General features: G+C 43.7%; 3 protein-coding genes and 2 non-coding genes across 9 annotated transcripts; 4 read left to right on the top strand and 1 right to left on the bottom strand.

Annotated features, from left to right (window-relative positions):
* Positions 1–103: 103 nt before the first annotated feature.
* On the top strand, positions 104–13348 carry LOC131212462 (hrp65 protein-like). Of its 3 annotated transcripts, none has more exons than XM_058206333.1 (10): positions 104–754; positions 1138–2002; positions 2079–2269; positions 2370–2513; positions 11671–11787; positions 11873–11936; positions 12168–12305; positions 12652–12818; positions 13026–13083; positions 13310–13348. In XM_058206333.1, exons 1-7 carry the CDS (start codon positions 293–295, stop codon positions 12197–12199), a joined length of 1875 nt encoding a protein of 624 aa, XP_058062316.1. In that variant the 5' UTR covers positions 104–292; the 3' UTR covers positions 12200–12305; positions 12652–12818; positions 13026–13083; positions 13310–13348. The 3 variants fall into 3 exon arrangements, with proteins under 3 accessions (XP_058062316.1, XP_058062315.1, XP_058062314.1); XM_058206332.1 differs by having other exon boundaries at positions 12168–12310; XM_058206331.1 differs by lacking the exons at positions 11671–11787; positions 11873–11936; positions 12168–12305; ... (1 more) ...; positions 13026–13083; positions 13310–13348 and adding an exon at positions 6630–8109.
* Positions 12493–12562, top strand: LOC131212993 (small nucleolar RNA U18). Its single transcript, XR_009156943.1, has one exon. It is a non-coding gene; the product is annotated as a small nucleolar RNA U18 (small nucleolar RNA).
* On the top strand, positions 12870–12939 carry LOC131212994 (small nucleolar RNA U18). The gene has a single exon (XR_009156944.1). It is a non-coding gene; the product is annotated as a small nucleolar RNA U18 (small nucleolar RNA).
* Positions 13349–14503: 1155 nt separating the features above from the next.
* On the bottom strand, positions 14504–16826 carry LOC131207204 (uncharacterized). The gene is made up of 3 exons (XM_058199815.1): positions 15706–16826; positions 15550–15640; positions 14504–15468 (listed from the first exon to the last, which is right to left on the bottom strand). The coding sequence occupies exons 1-3, from the start codon at positions 16774–16776 to the stop codon at positions 14504–14506; spliced, it is 2127 nt and encodes a 708-aa protein (XP_058055798.1). The 5' UTR covers positions 16777–16826.
* A 521-nt stretch (positions 16827–17347) lies between these two features.
* LOC131212042 (leucine-rich repeat-containing protein 58) lies at positions 17348–24083 on the top strand. Of its 3 annotated transcripts, none has more exons than XM_058205765.1 (6): positions 17348–17487; positions 20648–21347; positions 21981–22197; positions 23059–23248; positions 23336–23429; positions 23497–24083. In XM_058205765.1, the coding sequence occupies exons 2-6, from the start codon at positions 20857–20859 to the stop codon at positions 23573–23575; spliced, it is 1071 nt and encodes a 356-aa protein (XP_058061748.1). In that variant the 5' UTR covers positions 17348–17487; positions 20648–20856; the 3' UTR covers positions 23576–24083. The 3 variants fall into 3 exon arrangements, 2 of the variants coding, with proteins under 2 accessions (XP_058061748.1, XP_058061746.1); XM_058205763.1 differs by lacking the exon at positions 17348–17487 and adding an exon at positions 19749–19981; XR_009156921.1 differs by lacking the exons at positions 17348–17487; positions 21981–22197; positions 23059–23248; positions 23336–23429; positions 23497–24083 and adding an exon at positions 17495–19018 and having other exon boundaries at positions 20648–20851.
* The last annotated feature ends 855 nt before the right edge of the window (positions 24084–24938 follow it).

The following is a 24938-nucleotide window of genomic DNA, read 5'->3' as shown; positions in this document are numbered from 1 at the left end:
GTCGGTCTGACACACGGTGGTGTTGCCTGATCGGATCCGGATTTGGCTACGGAGCAGGGAACGAGTTTTGTGAGGTTCATTTTCTCGGTTGGTTCGAACGTGAGCAGACGCAGCGTAAAGTGGGACGCATTCTGAGCCATTGTGAAGAGAAAAAGATTGTGGCTGCAAAGTTAGGGGATAATTACATCTGGACTGAGTTTGTTCGGTGATGATTATATAATCACCAACATTCGTGCGGCTAAAGTGTGACGCTATAAACTTAAATCATTCGTGAAGCAAATAACGCACAATAATGGACGCGGCCGTCAAACAAGAAATTAATGGTACGCCATTGCCACAGCGTCAGCAGCAACAGCATGTCGGCGGAGGTGGTGGTGGTGGCAGTGGCGGCGTCGTAGTCGGACCTGGCGTTGGTCCTAACCCTGGTAACCAGGGTGGTGGCGGTAACCAAAGTGGAGCTGAACAGCAGCAGCAGCAGCAGCACGGTGGACCTGGCGGTGCCAAGGGAAATATGCATCGCAATAACCGAAATAACAGCAAAAATCGGGCCAGTCTGCCAGGCAATCGCAATCGTGGTCCGGGTGTCGGCGGTGGTGGCAACAACATGGGTCCCAACATGGGTGGAAACATGGGCCCCGGCAACAATCGGCCGGGCAATAACGGGCCCAACAATGCCCAGCAACAAGGCGGTGACGACGGTGGCCCGCACATGAACCGTGGCGGCATGAACCGCGGAAATCGAGGAGGAAACGATGTAAGTAGCAATGTGCTTGGCCTTTGGGTTCTATCCAAGATGGCGTCTTTGGTTCCGACATAAGTTTTTCTAGAGCCAAAATGGCGGATTGGCGTACTAATGGTCGAGTTGGCACACGGCTCATTTTGATATTTTTAGTTGTCTGAAATAGATGTAATGAAACGCACAAAGATTGAAAAAGGTCATATTTATAAACGTTGAATATGTACTTTAAAAAAAAATCTAAATCTTAAACTTTGGCTCGCAAATGAGTTTGACGAACCTAACCTATTTCGAGCAACGCGCGTACCCTCGTATGCGCCTCGTGTTTTCGGTTTCTTATGCGATAATTTTTGGAGTGCTTTTTGTAAAACAATGGTTGTGCTTTGGTATTTTCCCCGCAGATGGAGAATAGTTTTAGCGAGCGCCGTCGCGGTGGTGGTGGTGACGGATATTTCATAAATGAAAAATTGCGGCTATTATCCGGACCGCTACTTGACATCCCTCCGATTGAGGCGGGCGAGGCGAAATTTTCCGGACGCAACCGTCTATACGTGGGTAATCTAACGAATGATGTGACAGAGGAAGAATTAATCGAGATGTTCCGACCGTTTGGCGAGGTTAATGAGATGTTCATGAATAAGGAGAAAAATTACGCCTTTGTGCGCGTAGACTACTTCTCGAACGCCGAAAAAGCCAAGCGCGAACTGGATGGTACCGCACGTAAGAACCGTGTGCTCCGTGTACGGTTCGCTCCCAATGCCACCGCTATTCGCGTGAAGAACCTCACGGCGTACGTGACGAATGAGCTGCTGTACAAGGCGTTCGAGGTGTTTGGTCCGCTCGAGCGCGCCGTAGTCCAGGTGGACGAGCGCGGCAAACCAACCGGTGAGGGTATCGTTGAGTTCAAGAACAAACCCGGCGCGATGGCTGCCATTCGTTATTGCACGGAAAAGTGCTATTTTCTCACCTCGTCACTGCGCCCGGTCATCGTCGAACCTTACACGTATCAGGACGATAACGATGGTCTGCCAGAGAAGTCTCTGAACAAAAAGCAGAACGAATTCGTCAAAGCACGTCAGATGGGACCTCGTTTTGCTGAAAACGGTTCGTTTGAATACGAGTACGGCCAGCGCTGGAAACATATGCATGAAATGTACCGCCAGAAGGCCGAAGCACTAAAGCGCGAGATGACAATGGAAGAGGAGCAGCTTGAGGCCAAGATGGAGTTTGCCCGATACGAGCACGAAACGGAACAGCTACGCGAGCGTAAGTGTCTAGGTGGTTCTTTCGCCGTATGCGGGAGATTACATTTGTTTGATTTTTCACTATCACCACGCTACAGAATTGCGCCAACGTGAGATGGATCGCGACCGACAGAAGGCCGAATTGGAGATGCGCGAACGCCAAGTGCAAGTGCAGCGACAGCGCAACGACATTCAGGTGAAAACAGAAATCGATGAAATGACCAACCGGATCAAGCGCTCGGATGAAGAGTTGGATCGCAGACAAAAGGAAAACAACATGTTCATGAAGGTGTGTGGCGGAGGATGAGTGTTGAATTTTTATTGTTTTTTTTTGTAAATATTTAATTTAACCACTGACCTTTATTTTCACCCTATTTTACCACACTCAGCAAAACCAACAAATGAATTTGTTGGATCAACAGCAGCAGCAAATGAACGAGATGGGTGGAATAATGAATGTTAACGACAACCGACGCAACTTCGACATGAACCAAGGTGGTGGTGGTGGTGGTGGTGGCAATGGAAATTTTATGGTAAGTCCGCCCAATTTCTATCTGTGAAAACTTCTCTATGCTTGTTGAAGTAAATATTTTGTTTCATCGGAAACCCACAATCCGATCGCCTTCCGATGCCGTCGGACATGGCCACGATAAGGAAGAGCCGGCGTTATGTTACAGCATTTTGATGGGATAATAATATGCCCAATGAAATGATTAATCCACTGTGAAACTCTGGCTCGCTTCAAACGATCCTGCCTGTCCGAAAGACTAAAGACTTGCCAAAAATAGAAGATAATTCGCACGTTTGTGCTTAAATCAACGACAAACCTTCGATACTTCTTTCCGTCCTGGACAAATAAATGGCAGAAAGCTACACAAATATCGTTTTTTCTGGTAGATTCGGAACTGGTACTTACACTTATCTTATGTTTGCAACGAGTATGGCCCAAGGCGGTAGTGTGACATTAGACAATCTTGGTGATGCAAGGGACGCATGCCATTCGATAAGATGGTGATTCTTTGTACTTTTTTTCCATCTCGGTACGATTCTAATTCTGATAAAACACAAGTTATTACGCCAACAATCGCAATCGAGTTCAAACCCGGCTTCTAGAACTCAATGCGATTTATGTTTAAATGGGGAGCGGGTTGATTTGTACTGCTGCAGCGGCATGTCTGCGAGTTGTTTCTACATTACACTTACACACCCGTCACAACTTGTATGAATTCTGTGAACTATTTCGAAAAAATGCCCCATGTTCAAACTAATTTCTAGTCCTCAATGTCACACTGTCTTAAAGAAGCGCTATAGACAAAGTTTGTACGTACTCCAAATCCATAGATAATCCTGCTATTAGTACGTTTAGCAAGTTAGTCCAAACCCTAATTGTGTGCCAACCATTCTAATTGTTCAATTGCATATTCTCCTCAGTTTAATAAAGCGTCGTATAGATTGTTCCATCGTGGGGATTTTTCTGTCACAATTTGGATGTGTGCAACGTTACCTAACATTTAACATTTTACATTCGATTGTAATGTTTTGGTCCCCCGTCGCCACATATCAACAATCTCTAATATTTGACACTTTATCATCATTTTAAGCAAGAAACTGGCACTATAAAGATGATGGGTGTACACTGTGTATTCTGTGTTGGTGATGGTTTATTTTGCTAGTTTTGATGAATTAACGAAACTGAAATCGATTTTTAATTTGTTTGGCTTCATTTCGTCCCAACATGTCGTTTCAGCATATTTAGTTTTCTGTTACTGTAACAGGTATAATTGATGGAATAGCACATGACCGCGCGACCATGAATGGTGGGGATATAGCATGCAACAAGTTAAGACTGTTCGCCGGTCGTTGTAGCATCTGTTATGCAACTACATTTCTGTACGCTTTTTGACAATTGAACTGTAAAATTATCGGAGAAGTCTAATCGTTTTGATTATATTGCATACGCACGAATGAGGTTTCCTTCGTAGAGCTTGTTTTACTCTATGAATGCGCTGTTTCCCGAAGTCGTCCCGGTTTATTAATAAAGTACGTAATCAAGAGATGTATGCTTGACAATAAGCATAATCAAAACAACATCCCACGACATTAAAAGCAATTGAATGTAAACGAAAAAACACACACAGCAAATATTGTGCGGGTCATTTCTTACATAGTATGTACTCTGATACTGCTTTCGAATTCAAAAGTGATACTAAAATGTAAAGGTGTAGTTCGCAGGTGTGGCACGCGTCCGTAGTTCAATCGCACTGCACCGATATTTATCGGTTTGTATACGCGAAAGACGAAGATAAATATACTCAGAGGTATACTTTTACTTTTCTAATGTCACGTTCTCTCAACGCCTTTAAAGTATACTGTTTGTTTTCTACAATCCTGTCTAAACCTTGCACCGCCATAGAAAGCATTTTAATCAACATGGCCAACCGCAAGAAATGTTATTTTCAATCAGTGGTTAAATATAAAATTTAACCGAAGATTATGCATATGCATTCATATTTAATATTTCTTATTAACCGAATTAAAAAGGATTGGAGATTAAAACCCATTTTCTTTGAAGGACGTAAATCCATGAAACTTAAGGGAAGATCTTTCAGAACAAGCCACTCTCTTCTGCAGCGTGTCTCAATTTCAAAACAGTGGTTAAAGTCCTATGAACTGATTTGAATGATATGCTTCATACTTGGGCTCTAGTTCTCTCATCAGAGTGCCGCGATTGTAGTGCTACGGCAATTTAAGAACACATATCGATCTCCATTATGAATGCTTTTCATACCATTCAAATTCGCACAAGCACAAGCATTCTGTGTGACCTCACATTCGCTATTCGCTCAACCACATAATGCATTACAAAAATCGAGAAACATGCTTCAGATAACCTCGTTCGCCACGGATCGGATCGAAGACGTTTGTAGTGCCCGCACGGCGATTGTAGTGCCAAAGATCATCTATACATATAAAATTGGATGTTTGTCCTCCTGTCTGTACCGCATTTTCTCCATAACTACTGAACCATTCCGCCTGAGATTTTGCACAGCGTAGTTTTGTGCTACCGGACAGTGAATAGGAAAGGGGGGCTTCTATACATTCTAATTTGAGTTGTTTTCGAGTTTAGGCGAAGTGGAAATGTTCTGGTGAATGTTTCAAACGCCTCCCCTCATTACAAAGTGCGTCCTCCCATACAAAATCTGGGTAAATTTCAGCAAAACTCGGATAGTTTTTAAGCAATTTGAGCCAAATTCAGCTGGTACGAGTTTTGGCATGAATCTAACGGGAGGCGAGAAAGTATGCGAAAGGCCGTTGCCGAAAAGGCCGATCGCCCAAAACGGAGGAGTAACGGGAAATGAGAAGGGAAGCAGATTGGAAACGTCGGATACGTCACCAAGAAGGCCTTTGAAACGCCGGGTAATCGAGAAATGGGTTTTATATGAGGCGTGACAACACGCTCCTGGAACAGCTAGTTGGACATAAAAAGAACTAATTTAAAAACTTAGACTTATTTATGTTTAATAATGTATAAAACTGGCATATATTTGTTTAGTTTTTGGCAACAACGTGTAACGCGTACATTACAAATAGAAAAATGCCGTTAATCACGAAATCAACGCACAAAATTATTTTTGACAAATGTGTGCCTATTAACAGCTTTGACTTTGATAGTGGGTGTCCGAAAGAGCTGTTGTTTTAAGTAGACGAATGTGTCCTACCAATCACAGTTATTCTGCAAAGGTAAATTAATGTCATGTATTGCAGAATTCTGTTGATATCTCTGGTGCACACTGCACGAATTCCAATTCTACCAATCTTCTGTCAGAGTCGACACTTCAAGGGCAGCGGAACAAGTATTGTTCTGCGTGTTAGACTCTATCCTATGACGAGACCACACCACACTACCGTCGCCGTATTCGTTGCAAACATAATAGTTAATTAATGTTCTCCGGGTTGTTTTAGTAGAGGAGTTGTGCTCGAAACTCTCCACAGAGCACTAGCCAATGCGCACACAAATGTAGAGATGAAAATATTGAGTCGATGGAAATGAAAGAATAACTGCGTGTTACGTAGAATTACTTTGAACAATTAATTTGCTTTTATGTTGGTGAATTTTTTTTTCGTTTTCAAAACTTTATTTGCTCTTGCATCATGTGAAGTTGGATTTGAAACATGATTAAAAGATCTAGACTTACGACTTATTTTCACGCATTGGCTTAACAAATCACAAAAACACTGCACGTGTATCAGCAAAACAGGCAAATGCTTGTGAGGATTGAGCAATATTTTCATCCCTTCATTGAAATAAACTGCAGTTGTGCCGACTTAGCTACGTAACATCGGATCCGCGCCCGATTGGATTATTCGTGTCCGTATCCGTGTTTTCCGTGTCAGTATTGTTGACAATTCTGCAAAGAAAAGGGATTCAATTCGTAGTTCGAAATATCGTTTCGACGGCATAAAAGTGCTCAAATTATATTTCGGCCTTTAGTGTTCCCTCTCTCTGCTACCCTACAGATCATGTCCGTCCATGCTGTGTCTGTTATCATTCGATAATTTGTCCTGGCGAATCTCTTATTAATCAAACCACCAAACCTTTCCTAATTTAGTGCAAAACAATAAATTACTATGATCCTGCTATATAATAGGAACCGACGATCAGAGATTACGATCATGGTCAGAACCGACCTACTCGGTTCGACGATGGACAGCAGCAACAGCAGCAGCAGCAACAACAGCAACAAATGCACCAGCAGCAGCAACAACGTGGAAACAATTTCGGCAATCGTAACAATTGGATGAACAATACGCCGGACCGTCGCGGCGTTAATAACGATGATTTCCAGAACAAGCGGAGACGCTTCTAAGCCGCGGCTATTGAAGCTTTACACTCAGATTGGCTTAATGTGTAATAAAAGCTTTCACTTTTTGTGTTCCTAGCTATTTTGCTTTCTAGAGATATCCCGCATTGAAGGGATTATTTGTCGCCCTTTTCTGCTATGTCGAGGACGCAATGCTGGCAATGGCTAATCGAGCATGTAATATTCCACAATGTATAAAATGGGGTGAAAATGTTTTTCAACATGCACTATTTGCATGCTCGGCGATCAAAGGAAACATTCTTTTCTTTATTAGTGTCAGTATCATTCACGCTCATGTTCAAATTTAATTAGCTTCCCACTTGAACCTATATGGGTTACACAACGTTTGAATTTAAGACGTACTTCAATCTACAAATTAATCAATTTGAGTTGGTTTTAATTTTAGATATGTGGGGGGTTGGGCATATTGCTGGGCTTGGGTGATGAAGATGGATGATAAAGAAGTCGACAAAAACTTCATTGATCGTTTAAGATCGATCCAATAATTTCTAAAAAAACAACATAATAACACGTTTGATTCATCGTATGTGTATATTATCTGGTATCAACAAGTTGTTCAACCTAAAATTAGAAACACTTACTCGTATATGTGTTAAACAAGTTAGCAATCTAAAATATATTTGCCGTTAGGCGCCTTTTCTGTCACTAAGAGAGGTTCCTTCTGAATGACCATTTGATAGTCGATAGAGTTTCATCTCAATTTCATCCAGTCAACATTTGAGATTCTGGTTCTTATAACCGAGCAATTTTTAGGCTATTCAAGTATTTGAGCAACAATGACCTCCGTGCACCAAACCCCGCCGCGCCACCTTTAAAAAGCAAAATAATCAATGAATACAAATACGAATTTGAACATTTTGAGTAGTAATAATGACACTGTCCTTTGAATTCAGATTTAATTAAATTAGACAAGATTCCTTTTTCCCCTGCCAGACAACGACGACGATGGTCACACGGTATATTATATGGTCTATCTTTATTGAATGATGAGAGTAGTATTTGACATGTTTAAGCGATCGAAAACACCTTACAACAACCTTTACGTTGACACCTTGTGAACAACACTATGCGTAAAATATCGTACATACAACGTATCGTACAGATGCGTAAATTGATGCAAATTCAGATTGGCCTACCATTTTGATGGTACAACAATTCAATTTATTATTTTGTCTCTACTAAAAGAAGAAAAAATCAGATTTGAGGATTTATTTTGAAAATACATTTCGACTGCATTCAAACAGTTGATAGTTTCCGATTGAATTTTTAGTGTGCAATTAGCGTAAAAACCAGTATGATCATAAGTCCCTTCGAGAAAGTAAAGCAAGTATGCTTCAATGTGAAAAATAATATAATAATACTGATCAGAACAAGTAGATTGTTGTGTATTTAATTTTGCCACCATGCGACTACTCCAGTATGTTGTCCGTAGTAGTTTTGTTAGTTCATTTGACGTGTTGCGCACACTTACACGCGCCGCCAAAGTTTCTTTATTATTTGCGATATCCCCTTTTTCTTTACTTCGTTTTTCATAATCGCATTCCGTTCGGCAACTTCTGCGTGAGCATCTTCAAAACAAAAAACTCACCAACTTCTCTACTACCGACCCTTAAAAGTGTTATCAGAACTGGTTTCTTAACAATTTAATACTAACGAAAGTTTGCTTCTGCATCTGTAAAGTTTTATATTTAACCCATATTATAAACTAGTTTGTATTGTGGTGCGTCAAGCTTATTCATTTGTGTTTCACTTTGATTCAAAGTAACTGCCATCACACGATTCCTGTTCTCTTCTGATAACTTGTATCTTTTTGTTTGTGTCATATATTTGCAAATGTTGGTTTTTTTTATTGTTTTGGTCTCATGCAACAACTTTCAGCTTGTTCAATTCAAGGAACGATATGAATGAAGTGGATGAAAATGATGAATTAGCCAAATTGTTTTCCATTTTCAAGGCATTTCTCTTCTAGCTATGATTTATGGGGCTAACTTCTGTGTGACATCCATCCGCCACTCGTATGTTACCATACACTCTTTAGCATCGACGACTGTTTGGCGGACAGTGTAATTCTAGTTTCATGGTTTCGTCTCTCGCACAATTTCTTCTTGTATTGGTTTTTCATGTGCTAGTAAAACATGCCGTACATCATTCATACTTCTCCGTTTCTCTCGACCTTTCTCTCCATCTAAATTTCACATTTTACTTAAATTTTTCTTTTTTGTATCGAAAGATGGATGTACAGTTTAAACGATAACAACTCTCTCGAATTATCCTTTTTCTAGTGCACATTGTTCGTTTGATTTTCAATGAACACGTTTCTTTGTTATTTTTTTCAACGAAACCTATCAAAGATGTTCTTCGTTCAACAGAGAAAAACGTAACGTGCCTTGTGCGAACTGAAAGACGCGACTTAAAGAAAACAAAAACATTTTTTTCTAAAGGCAAGTTACAGTTTTATTAAATTCACAAACCTTCCGAGTCGATATGGAAGAAGTTCTCTGAGCGAAACTAGCTGTGTTAGTATGAACGCCGTGGCAAGGTAGAAAGAGGAGTTAAACGACATGGGTTATGTGTTGTTGGTTATGTTGACCGTACTGAAGCGAAATTTCGCGCATATAAGATCAAATTCGTGCATATAAGATAAGATGGTTCCTAAGAACAACAAATTGATCATGCGCAAAGGGAAGAAAGTCCGCTTGTGTTCCTGGGTGCCACTGTTAAGATGTAAGAAGCTTCACAAAGTGGTGTGGTACTGCTTCCTGAGAGTCCTGTTTCCGGATCGTCAATCTTTGTAACATGGAGGATACATGGTTCCTGGATAACACAAAATTAAAAAAAAAACAAAGCTGAGTTGACAACTACATGACTACTGCTACCACACCAAATCACTGCGGATGCGGTGGTTGTCGGAAGACCGTATATATCACTTCTTCCCTCATCTCGCCGCTGGTGGGCGTTCACGTACGGTTTATAGGTAATATGAAAAAACTTCTAGATAATGATTATAATTACTTAATAGTCTTTACACAACTTTTTTAGCGATTACCTTTTTTCATGGGTGAAGAATGTATTTTATTAAAATGGTGATTTGATCAGAGGGAAAACACAATAGAAATTACACGGGTTTGCTTTTTCTGCTTTACTTAACTAACTTCAGTATCTCCAATTGTTGAGTGAATAATTTAAATCTTCTCGATGTTACTTCTTGAGTTAATTGTGAATGAAACATTCATACTCAACTTGGTCAATTGAAACCTCTAAATTGAATCAGTTTACTCTTCTTAATTGTGGTTTATTTTAAAGAGTTGGTATTCCCAACGAATTATAAAACTGTGTAAAGTATGGCCATTTTCATGGTCGGAAATGTTAGAACAACTCTTGTTTCACGATCATTTTTGACTAGGTTTCATTGCCTAGACAAACATTTAACGCTCAGTTCTTCAGACATTGATAAAATTATTTATGAACAATCCAAACTATGAAATATCCAAATTTGCTAATATTTTTTTTTGCCTTGCTAATTGCTATTTAATCTTTTTTCAATTTTTTTCGTATTAAAGCTGTAATATGGAACATAACCGGCGATGTCAAGTCGATTGCTGTATGTCATTAGAAATAAGACGAGCAAATCGTTGTACTGTCTTGAAAAAATCTGTGTCAATCACGTTTCTAGTGTTTATTATAATACGGAAAAAAACAATGTGTGATTTTCTATTCATAGGCTTATGAATTTTTCGCTGCTACACGGCGAGAATACAGGGTCATTGCGATGAACAAGCGGCGAATAGAATGGACGCAATGTTCGAATTTACACCATCAAAGCCAACGATAAATTGAGATGGTGAAAACAAAGCCCCCTCATTATTTTTTCCACGAATTTTCACAATTAACAATACTGATGAAATTTTTTAAATGTCATGTATTGCACTATTTAAACTAAACGATGTTCTATGAATGAAAAAAGTCAACAACAAAAAACTAGAATCAAATTGAATTTTGATTGCTACGGTATCCCCTTTCCAAACCAAAGTAAGAATGTATAAAGAAGATTTTTTTTTTCAATTATATCTTATACTCGGGGTTTTCCTTCTCTACACGAATTTGTCTTCAAGCATATTTTGGGAATTCGTAAGGCATTGAACGTGTATTACCTTCAATGCGATACGAAAGCGTGAATGATACATCAATGCGAAGAAAATACGCCAAAACAAGTGACAATGTTAGGCTAAAGGGAAACGGTCATATTCGTAATGTCGATGGTGTGTGACTAAACAATCATTAATGGATGCAATACATATTCAAGTGATTTGTAGTCTACACTCTAGACCACACGCCGTTGTACGAATCTTCAATCAACAAACAACGGTCGTTTGGAAAAATATAGTTTTCATTTATAAAACTGAAGGCAGGTTGAGCCGTATGCTTATCAACTGTAACAAAATATGAATTTAAATCTGTGTATGTATAATCCTCCGTGTACGTTCAAAATATGGACGTGTTCCGCTGACAAAGTTGGGGCAAAGTGACTGGTCCCAAACCATATGAAAGTCATGTTATGTCATGAAAGATTGTCCGAGAAGCTCTGGATATGGACACCATGCCACTTACTGGCAGTCGAGTATATATGGGAACGCTTCAATGTTGTCGAATTAGAAATGTTCAGACTGTAGGCAATTTTGCGCGCCAATTGGGTGGGAAACGTTGCTCATCATATCACTGAATTCTCGCCAATCTGTGCTCTAATATTATCTTATTCGTTTCCTTTTATCTCTACGTATTGTCGAATCGTATCTCTAACGCTGCTTAGTTCGAAGTACTGCAAGAAATGAGGAAACATGTCAATGGACCCCACCATTCTAAACACGCCAATGGTGGAAAATCGAGCTCGAAAAAGCCATCTAACGGACAGCCAAATATTTTTATGGTGAGTGTCGCCGTCTAAATGACTGAATAGGTAGGAGCAGAAAATTTTGTACAAAATAATTACGTTTTAAACTATACTTTACCAGGACAATCGCGCATCTCACATTAATCATAAAAAAGAAAGAGACGGAAGTTCACAAGATGCACAGGGTAAGTTTGATTGTCAAATGGTGTACGTATGGCCCAGCATTTTTTCTTGAACTAGAATGATGATAATAATTACCGTTTGATAGTCCGATGATAATACCCATTCGGCTGCAAATAAACAGAGTTTATTTGTCTGATATGCTTCACTACAATCAATCACATGCACACAGAGACCATCAAGGATGAGTCGAGTAATGCTTTATTCTGTGTTTCTATATTCCTCTTCTTCTACAGATGAAGCAGCTTGGTTTTGGTGCGGAGATTAACTTTTTCGAGCACTCTTCTAGTTCTACAGCGTACCAAAGATGTAGCGTTGATATAATTCCATTCAGTTTGGAAATATCTTTAGGCACAACTGAGCGCATCGGCCAGGTGAGGTGCGTATATACTAGTCATGGCCTTAAAAAAGCCGCTCAAGGCAAGTTCTTCTCAGAGAAACAAACAGAAACATGAAAAAGTTGTAAGTCACAACAACTTTTGAATTAATGCGAAAAATTGAACATGTAAATAATTGCATAAGTTACTCAGTAGTAAGAAATTTTATGAACTCGTGTTTCTTAATTTGATGAAAACATTGGTCCGTGTTTATGATTTTCTATGATTATCAGTTCCAACCATTTCTGAATTGACATTCAGTAACATGTTTGTTTCTGTGCAAAACGTACAAAACCGAAAAATCTCACATTTTACTTAATCTTGTCTCGTATTCCTCCGTTAGATTTATGTGGATTTGAAATAGCAAAAAAATTGGATTGTACATCATCGACTGAGATCCGCCAAGAATGCGCTCCACTGCATTGGCTATTGGTCCGACGAAATGGCGGATTATTTATAAAGCCTGAGTGTCGACGAATAATGAAATAGCAGCAACGAGTTGCATCAATGGTAAGTGATATGTTTGATGATTCTTGATATATTAAAGGTCGCGATCTTTTTCCTATGATGAAACTATTGGTCCGTGTTTATGATATTGATTGATTAGCATTCTCAACCACTTCTGAAAAGTATGACACTGTATGATTTGTTCAGTATAGATGAAAAAAACATGCCCACATGAAATAGTTTTCCATAATATTGTTTTCAATTTTGCAGATTCTCGCCGTGAAGGCAGAGCTGATATTCTACTGAATAATGAAACATGCTAAAAATGGTGAGTCATATATTTTAATTATACTATGCTAAATTATTCTGTTGTGTTGTAAAAAAATGGAAAATGCTTCAGAAATGATGAAATATAGAATTACCGTTTGAGTTATTATGATAGAAATCTTAATGGCTGTACTTATTTTTGGACCTGATTTGTTCATCACAATGAACCCACATTTCTCATGTTGAGTACAGGAATATTAACGGATTTGGTATTCTTTTCGTTTCAGGAACAGCAATATCGGATATTGGTTATACGGATCGCGCACTGCAGAACTGCACAGTGATCGTTTTAGATCACTTCAAGTTGATGCATTATGATTGCAGTTAGATGCAGAAAGTCAATTGAAAAACACGGCCATTTCAACTGAAAAAAGATCTTTCAAACATGGATGATGGGGGTTAGTCTGATCCAGAGATCGGAACGGACAATGGATTAATTTTTTATGTGATGTTTGAATTGCAGAGGAAAAAAGTCATTGCTCCTTATTATTTTGTACAATTCTAATGAAAACTAAAATTGTTCTCGGACTATGAAGCGAACCTGAAATAGTCTGAACAAGCTCTTCTTGAGATGATACGCAACCCCAATGTGCTGTGATACGAATTACTAGTTGCCTAAAAATTCTATTATTCCAACATTCTGTGTGTGCGGGCACACACGAAGTAACAATGCGTTTGATCGCATTTTCTTCAAGAACAAGTAATCTTAAAAGAGCTTTTTGTGTTGCCATTAATTTATTCTGTCACTCGAAAAAGCAATGAACAAAATGTAGTGATTGCCATGCATATAGGGATCTATTGTTCAATTGTGCATCAATCGAAGTTAAAAGCACAATGTATTAACAGCCTCGATAAGCTAAAGGTAAGTTACTTTTTTTCAAAGTTATTTGATAAATATGTTTAGTCAATACGAAGACCTATGTCTGTTCTATATGTGATGAGACCATTTAAATTTTGTCTTCTTTTCCCGACTGAATGACAGTAATGATTGATAACAGTTAATTCTGAAACACAGCAAACCCTTACGTGTACCACCTTACAAAAATACCTTCTGCACCAATTAGCTTTATACTAATGCACAGTTCTTTTTATTCTTGCCATTTACAGCCAACCTTTGCGGAGCAAACCGAAGACTGCATACCAATAACCTAAGGGATTTACTATCTGCATTGTTTCTTAAGGCAGTAAAACGCCTAGTTACGGTTCTTCATGTGATATAATTAAAGTTTCTTTGCGGTGCTAAAGTTACTGTTGTTTTCAAAATAAACACAGCCTGATTATAATTTCATAAAAAATATCTTTCATTTCTGAGTAATTCATGCATACATGTTACCGAAATGTAACAAAGAAAGAACAAAAGTAATGTAAGTTTTCCAGCAATTCGTTAATCAACAAGTCAGCGGAACCGAAGCTCTAAAGGATCAATGGAAGCGCATATTTTTTTTCTTGATTTTCTTTACGGCTGGCTGGGTGTTGAAGCCGGCCGGCACTAGCTGCGGAGTGCTGGCAAGCTGCGGGTACCGGGTGACCGTTCGCACTGCAAGACGGGGATCGTTCGGTTTTGGGGCGTGAATGGGTAATTGAGGAGCGTAGTTGTTTGTCGGTTGATAGCTATTACCTCGCAACCAATTCGAATTGTCAGCAGCTTGTGTCACTGTTTCCTGAACCGACTGGTACAAAGCCGAACCCATCGCGGTAGATGCAACTCGATCTCGTCTGAGCGCGTTGCTGACGCTTACCACCGAACCTGTTATTTGGCGCTGACGAATGTATCTTACGATCGTCTCGATCACTTCGACCTGATTTGGTGTCAGATTGTCAAGCGTAATACTAGAAGCTTTCGGTTCTTCCGGCAAATTTGTTTGAACGACGGCATCCAGTGTGCGGATGACGTGGGGCTTCGTTTGAGTTGAAATTGTTACGAAAGTTTGCTTCGTGCGCTCGACACACTCACTGCACGCGTAGCCTTCGGTTTGAATCGCACGCTCGATCATGTGCCGTCCCCTAGAATGGCCCGGGCGTGCCGGCAACGTCGTGATAGCCTGTATGCGGGATGCGGACTTTTCTGCGGCCTCCCGAGCCTTGGCGGCCAGCGCGTTCTGTTTAATTTGTTGCGAGACGGCACCCTCGTCCAGGCCCAGTTTGACAATCAGTTGCTTCAGCTTGTCGTTCACGTTAGAGAACGGTTCGCACTGTTTCACCATTGTTTTCTGGATCGACGAGAAATCGTACAGTACGTTGGAAGTGTTCCATACAAGCGGCGACCGATTATCCTTTTTCGTTAGCTCATCATAGTAGGTTGGCAGAACGTAGAGGAACTTTCCGGTTTGTTCTTTCGTTTCCTGCCGGCCGAGAATTGAAATTGCTTCCTGCAAGCGCTCGACAACTGAAACACGCGAAGGAGAGAGAACAACATGGTCAGGGATTCGAACCACTATTCTTGGTGCTGCCTACGGGCAAAACATACCCTGAGAAGCAGGCCACGTCATCAGGTTTTCTTTGGACGACGGTTTGAGTGCAAGGTAATCACCGAAGTTAATTTCTCCCTTGAGGAACAACTGGAAAGAGAGATATGAAGAATCAAGCATTTTATTCCTAACCCTCAACAATTTACTATCCTTACTTCGGTGCCAACATCGTACGTAGCATCCCCTTTATTTTCCGGCGGCTCAGTTGTGGGTTTACGGGATGTTTCGATAATGTTTCGGGATGACTGAGGTGCTGGGTCCGTCATGGTGGGAGCGCTCTGAGGCAGGAAAGGAGGCATCGTAAAATTCATTGGCATCCGATTGCCCGAAGCATTAGCAGCCGCCATCGTTTGCATCATCATGGTCATCATGGACTGCATCATGGCGTAGTCTGCTCCCGGCGTCGGATAAGGTGACCGATCACGGCGGCTCTTGGGGCGTCGAGATTCGATTGATCTTGACCTGCGTGAACGGGAACGCGATCGTGATCGCGTTCGGCTTCTACGGCGGCTTCGGGAACGTGAGCGTCGTCGTCTACGTCCTCGATAGCCAGGACTTGGCGAGCGACTCCGTGAGTGGTAAAGCGAACGTCTCCGGCTCGTTTTCTCTATTTGCTGGATTTCATCATCACCGGTGTCTCCGTTTCTATTTCCTATGTCTTGCCGTTTCCCGGCAGAGAGACAACGGTTAGTTTCGAAATTATTCGAGAGTGATTGCTCGACGGCAAGGATCGCTTGTTGCGGCGCACTCTGCTGCTCTGTTTCAACTGCTTGAATACCTTCTTCGGCAGACCTTCCAAGCGATTTGTTTGATAACGGTACCGCGGAAGAGGCGAATGATGAAGCTGCACCTGTAATCCGTTCTCGTGCAACCACCGACAGGTGGGTAAGTTTTCCCCGGGACGGATCGGAAGGCCCGGGTCGAGAAGTTTCCTCAGGTTGTGGTTGCTGTACGGTTGATTTTTGCGAGGTCGAGAGACCCAGGCGAACAGGCGCACGCGGCGTAGTTACCAAGGCCGTCGGGGGCTGGATGTTCCAGCTTTCGTTGATTCTACGAATATCTTCCGCAGTGGTCGCATCAACCCGAGCAACATGCTGCTTGTACAGCTCCGTCACCGATGTACTGTCCATGACTTCATCGATGCCCTCTGTCGTGAGAAAATCGCTCCAAAAGTCTTCCGATCCATCGTCCTTACTTTCGTCTACCATCGCCGAACGGGATGCCATATCGGGCTGGTTGAAAACCACAATTGTTTTAAATTTACGACTCGCACCGGTTGTTTGCTTCGTTTGCATAGGAACTTTTAGCGTCCATTGTGACAGCACAGGGTGACAACGTTTCGAGTCCTTCGCAACACACTGTCATCTAAAAGGCTTATTGTGACGTTGAATTCTTCGTCGCCGGTGGTTTTCCGAAATATGGGATTGTTTTGTCGTTCTGGAGTGTCGTTTGAAATATTTTATTAAACACTTAAAAACGCAAAAGATTATTGTTTCTTACAGATAATTTCACCCTCGAAACAAATGTTGCAATGTACAAAAACTTGGTGTTTTTTTTGGTCTAAGCATCAGAAAGCGAAATTTCGAACAATAATCTTTTGCGTTTTTAGGTATTGAATAAAAAATTTCAAACGACATTCCAGAGCGACAAAATAATCCTCTATTTCTGAAAACCATCGGGGGCGAAAAAATTTGACATCACAATAGGCCTTTTAGGTGACAGTGTGTTGCGAAGGATTCGAAACGTTCGCGGCTGAAAATGCGCGGCATTGTTGCGGTCTTGTGATGTTATAAATACTACTTTCGCTTCCGAAGATTCGCGCTTCTGCTTCCGCTTTCGCTTCGGAGGTGGTGGCCACTGTTTGGAAAGAAAATCCGCGCCGACCACACAGTCGTCGCTCGTCATCTTCCTTGCTTGGTGCAGCTGTTTATTGAGAGGTAAAATATCGAACAGGAAAAACAATCCTTGAATCGTTGCACTCCGTTTCGAGAGAGTCAAACCAAAGTGAGCTGAAGCGTAGTAGACTGAGGCCATCTACTACCATTGGCAGTATAGTTAATATTTTCGGTTTTGCGCCCAGCAAAATAAGTGAGTCAGTGATCCAGGCGGAGGGCCTGTGGTCGTGTTTTGTTGTGGTTTCCAAATTCGGTTGTTCGGCCGTGTCCTTCGGAATCAACTTGACATGTTTTCCCGCTCCGAAGCGTGGACCAAACTGTACAGGAAGCTGCTAGTCCAGCTGAACGAGTGCTTCACCGGCGCCCGTCAGCCTCCGCAACAACCCATCCGTCGGGATGGAAGCTGGACGAGCGCACTGGCCGAGTACAGGAATCGTCGGGAACGGACGGCACGTCGGGAGCAGCTAGAGCTGGTGCGCGAAATCATAGCGGCCCGTGAGATTGCACAACACTGTCGCAGTAACAATCGGATGTACAGTGAACTGGCGCTTGTCCAAGGAGACAATCTCCACCCACCGTCGAAGGACGAGCGGCTGTCGTTTTTACGGCGCATCTTTCTCGAGCACCGGTACGTGTTCGAAGCTATCGCCAAACACATTCGCACGGTCGAGCTGCTATCCGACGTTCCGGTGAATCCGTCGCTGAAGCCGCTCGCACTGAGCCGCTCCACGCTGGAGCCGGAAACATTGCGGCGGTTGACGGAGTTTGTGCTGGAGAGCGAATACTACGGCCGCGTGCACATTTACACCGACGCTTCGAAAGCCCCGGACGGTCAGTGCGGAATCGGAGTGTACGACGAAACGAACCAGGTTCGCATTGCGTTGCAGCTGGCACTGGACACGAGTATCATGACGGCGGAAACGCTCGCCATCAAGGTGGCCATGCAACACATAGCGGACCGCGGGATACGGGGGGCCGTCCTGCTTACCGACAGTCAGGCGGCCTGCCTCTTTCTAAAGCGCAACCGCGACTCGCGGGTCAGGAATGCGGTGGCGCACGAGATTCTGCGGATGGCGCAAACGTTTCGGGTGACGATTCAGTGGATTCCGGGCCACGTGGACGTGAGCGGTAACCAGATAGCGGACGAACTATCACGGGCTGCCGCTGGCCGCGCCCGCCAAACCGATGCCGTGCTAGAGAATGACATTTTCATCCACGACGCGATCCAGTACTTCGAGGAGCGACGAGCGGCGCTCATTAACAAGTGGTACCAAGAGTACGTTCGCCTGAAGGGCAAGTCTTTGAAGCAGTTAATGGGCATGCCGGACAGCGTCGATGTACCGCCGTGTATGATGGATTAGGCTCCCGATCGAAACCGTACCGTGTTTTAGGTGTGGGACGAATCATAGTGTGAAAGCAACACATTCCGTACAGCTGCAAAGTTGCCAATGGCCGATACTTGTATCTTATTGTAAGTGATTCTTGGCGCCGCGAACGGTTGAGCGATGAACGTTTCAATTCCGCCACCTGTTCGAAGCTCCGCATGTCAACTTTTTGGTGGCCAAATGAGAAGGTGAGCCACAAGAGTGATGCATGTTCTTTCATTTACGTTCGTGTCCACCTTCATCTTTAAAAGTGTTTGGTTTGTTTCATTTACACACAACAGATTCTTTTTGCGGATGCACAACCATAATTTATTTTTGGCTGAGCTTTCCAGCTTCATTTCACCCATCATTCAGTGTCCGCCATTCTCGTCGTCTGTTCCATAATTGCTTCTGTTCCAGTTGTGGCGATTTCTTTAAAATATGCAGAGTAAGACTATTGGCGAAGGAAATGTATATTTGACCTGCCACAGTATTTCGTGTCCTTGGATGGACGCAGAGCGCCACGGCGTTGATGACTGCCGATGGTTGTTAATTTATACCGATTAAGACAATTGAAATGTAGGCATTCAGTGGCTGCGCGGAAGAGAAATCGGTGCCAGAAGGCCAATAGAAACGCGCTCTCTCTCTCTCCCCCCCCCCCCCCCACACACACACTCGCTCCCGTGACCCGATGGCGTTGTTGGGTTGCGAACGCTCACACAATGGCAACAAGTTGTAATGGCAGTGAACACACGTTTTAGTCGTGCCTGTTAGATGGCAGGATTACTATCATACCCTTGCCTTTGCTTATCACCCAAACTGGAACCGAGTTAGAGAGAGAAAGAGAGAGAGAGGAAGAAAAGTAAGATTCAACGGTGTGTGCGAAATTGGCCGCGCTCCGTTGGGGGAACGCCACAAATGATCGCTCCCGGTCGCCGAGCTATCAGTCGATTGGAAGTTGCTTGGGCTAGCGGTCGCGGGCCACACTCGGACGTGCGTCGTGCGTTGCGCGAGATACTCTGTCCTTGCGTACCTCTCTCGCTCGCTCTGGCACTGGGGTAATGCGCTAGCACGGTCCGGCTGGGGAGCAACGGGTGCACTGATAAGCGGCTTGCGGTTCGAGCGCGCGGCAGACAACGAATTCCGTCACTCGCCTCCATCAAGGAGTTGAAGTAAGTTTGTGTCGCAGATTGAGCTGCTGGGTATCGAACAGCTGAAGGCTCCTCCAACGAATCCGGCCCGTTAAAGACAGGACTAGATTCGCTAAGAACGACCACCGAACCGTAGGTTCTGTATCGAAGAAATAATTTGTGGGGGCTACCAGCAACAGTGACCGCGGGCCAAGCAATCGCTAACCGCGCAAGTGTTCTGTTATCGCCTGCCAGATAGTCGCCTCACGACGGAACCATCGCAGAGTGGCACTGTGTCGCGAGGGAGAGCGCGGTGCGTGCGCGCCAACGACGCGTTGAAGAAATTTACACATTTTTCTGCCACTTTATCGTTTCCGGTGCGCTGTGCCCGTGCCACTGTGGGGCCGTGTTTAAGAGATTCTTTTGCCTGCCCCTTTTCCTGATGCCAATATTAGTGGCCATCTATTTGAGTTCAAGAAGTTACGTGCCGATTACGTATCGCAAGTGGATTCAGGGCTGGCTTTTTCGTGTTTATTTATCGGTTGTTCTATTTTCATCGTAGAACCATCCTCACGCCAGCTTCTTCTTCGTTTGTTTCACGCCCCAGCGATTTCGCAGTGATTGTACCGTAGCCTGGTCGCGGTCGGAACAGTCAACTGGTGCGCCATATGCTTATTTATACCTTTTTTCGAATTTGAACCTTTACAGGCAACATCCCCTGCATCAGCAACGTATGAGCTGCCTTTAGATTGTGTGTCGCGTCGGTGTCGGTGGTAAACAGCAAAACAATCCCGCCGAGTAGACATCAACAGGGCGCGAAATTGGAAAACAACAAATAGGGGCCGCTGCTGTGGCACTACATCAGCCAAACACAGGTGTTGCCAGCCTTCCGGTATCGTAGGTCAGTGGACAGCAGAATGGATGTCGTTTACACGTCCGACAGCTGCGACAGTGATTCGCGCGAGCAGAAAACCGTTGACTTGGGCCATTCGAACAAGCGGCACCTGGACGACGATCTGTTGCGCGTGTCAAAGTCGAAGAAGCTGGCGGAAGATGTCGAGACCGTGCTGCTGAACCACAACAAGCTGGTGCGCGTTCCGTCTTCGCTGACGGACTTTACGAACCTCCGGGTGCTGGACCTGAGCAACAACCAGCTCGAGAGGCTTCCGGACGTGATCACGCAGTGCCAGCTGACGACGCTCATCGTGAAGAACAATCTTTTGACGGACAAGTCGCTACCGAAGTCGCTCCTTGCGACGGTCGGCAGCGGCCTGAAGGAGCTGAATCTGAGCGGCAACCGGTTCGAGCACTTTCCCGAGCAGATAGTCGAACTGCGCTCCCTCAAGTATCTGTACCTCGGTGGCAATCAGATCACGAACGTGTCGAAGGACATCTGGAAGCTGCAGCAGTAAGTAGCTCTAGCTCTAGAACGAGACGACAGCAAACGGCCGCCAAGGCGCGCCCGATGGGCCGTGTGCAAATTTGGTGCAATCGGCCGACGCGTGAGTTTGCACTTTTGTGTTTGCGCTCAGGACGCAAAAGAGCTCGATGTTCAGTGGCGTTGGGCCTAGCAACGTGAACCATTTTTTTTATTATGCTACGCGCTTGTCGTTTCGACGCTGCGTGAACTTTAGTCTTCCCACGGAAGATACGAGCCGGCCGGCGACAACCGGCCCATGGAACAACAGCCAGCTGTATGTGACGCAGATTATTGGAAGAGGGTCGAAGTAAATGGGCGATCGGCCAATTCGTTTATCTGTCGGCGGAGATACCGAGAGATACTCCGTTATCGGACCAAGCGGCACGGTTGTAGATCATAAGCTACACGGGCGTTTCACTAATGCGGTACAGTTTGAATGTCATCACTTCGTGTACCCTTCGAATGTGTAGCGAAACCAAAGAAACAAGTAACTCCATGCGAGAATGGCCGACCAATTTTAAGAATGGCCCACCAATAGGGTTGCGGAGAATGGCGGACAATTAAACCGTTTTGTGTGTTCTCATTAGATTTGCTTTCTAAGGCGTCGTTTCCATTTTTCAGCTTGCAACTACTGTCCCTCGGTGGCAACATGATCAGCGAGATTCCGGAAACCGTTGGCCTGCTGAACCATCTGCATGCGCTCGTCCTTTGTGATAATCAGATCGAGGCGCTGCCTGCGTCCATCGCACGCCTGGTGAACCTAAAGTCTCTGCTGCTGCACAAGAACCAGCTGCGACATCTGCCACGGGAAATCATAACGTTGAAAAACCTAACCGAGGTGAGTGACGATCGTTTAGCGAAGTGGGCTACGGAGTGAATAGGCTAGTTAGATCATCTTGACCTCATTTAGCGCTGATCCTTGTCACAATGCTTACCGACACTCGACAAGTGCTCCGTTAACAAACTCTGCTAAGCCCATGCACTAAGTGGGGTTTTGTTCCATCCAGGATCGCGTTCGCTAAATGTCGTCGTTCAAGTTACCGTGTGATGCGATAAGAGCCTCTTCAGGGTCTTCCGCGAAAGGCAACGTTTTTCAAGATAACCACCTCTGGCCACTGCAGGGTGGTTAGCGGGCTTCGGCTGGGTTTCTTTCTTTTCCGTCTTAGCCGTACATGCAGTTTGGTGCATCGCTCACCAGTGTGACACAATTACGAGCAAAATCAAATTGTCAATCAAATGTAATTATACGAGAGTGGTTTTCTTGCAAGTCATGCTGGCACAGCGAGTACCATTCAGGATAAGAACAATGTTACGAAAAGCTTGCACTATCGATTGCCCCCCTTTCATCCCTAGATTCTTTCCAATCAATTGGTAAACAGGAAACTGTTTCTAAATTTGCGTCATAAATTACACAAGAACGAACGAAGTTCAAGTGCGCTTTTGATGAGGCGTCATTCTTGGACGGAGCCATGGATGGTTGACAAAGTTGACGCCTGCTGATAAGACACCGAGCGCAGATTTTGTATTGCGATTAACAACAGGGGCAATTACGCGATCGCCAATTGTCCTCTGGCGATCAGCGCCGATCGCTAGCGATTGATTCTGGTACAAACAGATTCGAAGGGAACGGGATCCACGAGATAAGAATCAATTTTGCACTTTCGATTCTTGTAACGGTTTCGGTTTTCCTCTCTTTTAGCTAAGTTTGCGAGACAATCCATTGGTCGTGCGTTTCGTCAAGGATATGACACTGAATCCTCCCAGTCTGCTGGAGCTTGCCGGGCGTACCGTGAAATCCTGTGCCATTCGCTATGGGCCGGACGATTTGCCGCGTATGCTGATTGAGTACCTGCAAACTGCCAACTGCTGTGTTAATCCCAACTGCAAGGGTAAGAAATACTTCCACCGATAAGCAGCTGAAGTCCGTCGTATTGATCAGTGGATCTCACAACGGTTTGTTGTTTGCCATTTTGCAGGAGTGTTTTTCGACAACCGTGTGGAGCACATCAAGTTTGTCGACTTTTGTGGCAAATATCGTATTCCGCTGCTGCAGTATTTGTGCTCTTCCAAGTATGTATACTATGCAGCACACAGGCACATGGACAGATGGACATTAAACAAAATCAATCATCCGCAGGTGCGTCGCCGACACGAGCTCTTCGGATGCAGGCGCTGAACCGAGCAGCAGCATGATGCGCAAAGTTTTACTCGGCTAAAAGGTGCTCCCATGTCGACGGTAAACGTTCACCACAAAGCAACGTCTCGGAGGGTTTACCATTCCGTCGTAGCGTCCGGGTTATGTGGCGCAAGAATGGGAAACTTTGGGGTTGATCTTCCAACTAGTGCCTTCACTTCATTGGCGACGAGAGGGTGTGTAAATGGATGAAGGATGTGTAAAAAGAGATTATAGTGGCGAGTGACGGTGACGGTCACACCAATGAATCGCAGGAGCAGAAAGCCAACCATCGAACGCGGGTTATTGTTATCGGATGTGGATCGTAGGAATAGGACGTTCGGTGCCGGAGGGCGCTTGGAAAATGTCGACAGACTTCTCCACTTCAAAAAGCAGCATCATCCTTATCGTTAGCGTGGCGTAGGTGGGAAGTTATGTGATGTGCTCCAAGAGCAGCAAAGTAAAAGGCAAATGAATAGGTTATGTTTTGTGTGCAAGGTATAAAGAAAGAGCCGAGATAGAAACAGCTACACCAATGATTGCACCCTGTAGAGGCTGTGTGTTGCATCTACTTTAGACAATATCACAATCGTCGCCTGAAAAATTGTTGTAACCGACGGATGGTGGGATTTATTTTGCTTTTCAGTAATCACGATGCAAACCATTTGCAAAACGATAAGAAACAGCCAATTTTGGCCGGTCCGCCAACAAAAAGGAGGTCAAGTACGGCGAGAAGTCGTAGTAATCAGTAGAAAATGTGACACAAAGTTTTGTGGTAAGTATGGCGTTTTCGAAGTCCAACATTATCTGTCGATCCTCGGAGAATATCTCATGGTTGGACAAGATAAGATAAAATTGAACCGACGACAAGCTCGGAAAGGTGGCTAATAAAAGCTTAAATGCATCACACTCACAGGTTTTTGGTAAAACAACCATTAAATGTGTTCGTGGGAAATATATTGAATTTTGATCACGTACGTGCCGAAGCATAAGCGAGACTATGGGGCCCATAAATCATACATTTCTTGAACGTTCAAGTATTTAAAAAAATGTTATTATCGTTTTTAACAATAAAATCTAGTTAGAAGTACTTATTAGAAAATGTTCTGTCAATATTCTCTTATTTTACATTTATTTCGTTACCGCGTTATATTGATACCGTTGTCATACAGCTGGCCTGCCTCCCATTCAAAAATCAAAGGCACGTTTTGCATCGGTTCCCGCCAATTCGGCACCAAACGCGCGCCAACCGTGGTCCAGGCATACTTTGTCCACGGTAAAACGGAAGACAATTTCTAACGGATTATCGGTGTGATTTTCTTGCCCTGCTTGAAGGGCTTGCACGCAGCCAGTGCAAGTTGTGCAACCGTTGCACTTTCAAAACACGCCGCAGCACGTTGGCCGCG

Source organism: Anopheles bellator, chromosome 2, assembly GCF_943735745.2.
Source record: "Anopheles bellator chromosome 2, idAnoBellAS_SP24_06.2, whole genome shotgun sequence".
Taxonomy (NCBI): domain Eukaryota; kingdom Metazoa; phylum Arthropoda; class Insecta; order Diptera; family Culicidae; genus Anopheles; species Anopheles bellator.
This window is presented reverse-complemented; position numbering and strand designations above follow the sequence as displayed.

Coding starts and splice junctions, on each gene's coding strand:
- LOC131207204 (XM_058199815.1), bottom strand. CDS start 16,776: ATGGCATCCCGTTCGGCGATGGTAGACGAAAGTAAGGACGATGGATCG. Junction 15,641..15,705: donor CGTACGATGTTGGCACCGAA/GTAAGGATAGTA, acceptor CTCTCTTTCCAG/TTGTTCCTCAAGGGAGAAAT. Junction 15,469..15,549: donor GACGTGGCCTGCTTCTCAGG/GTATGTTTTGCC, acceptor CGCGTGTTTCAG/TTGTCGAGCGCTTGCAGGAA.
- LOC131212042 (XM_058205765.1), top strand. CDS start 20,857: ATGGATGTCGTTTACACGTCCGACAGCTGCGACAGTGATTCGCGCGAG. Junction 21,348..21,980: donor GACATCTGGAAGCTGCAGCA/GTAAGTAGCTCT, acceptor TCCATTTTTCAG/CTTGCAACTACTGTCCCTCG. Junction 22,198..23,058: donor CGTTGAAAAACCTAACCGAG/GTGAGTGACGAT, acceptor CCTCTCTTTTAG/CTAAGTTTGCGAGACAATCC.
- LOC131212462 (XM_058206331.1), top strand. CDS start 293: ATGGACGCGGCCGTCAAACAAGAAATTAATGGTACGCCATTGCCACAG. Junction 2,270..2,369: donor AAAACAACATGTTCATGAAG/GTGTGTGGCGGA, acceptor TACCACACTCAG/CAAAACCAACAAATGAATTT. Junction 2,514..6,629: donor GTGGCAATGGAAATTTTATG/GTAAGTCCGCCC, acceptor GCTATATAATAG/GAACCGACGATCAGAGATTA.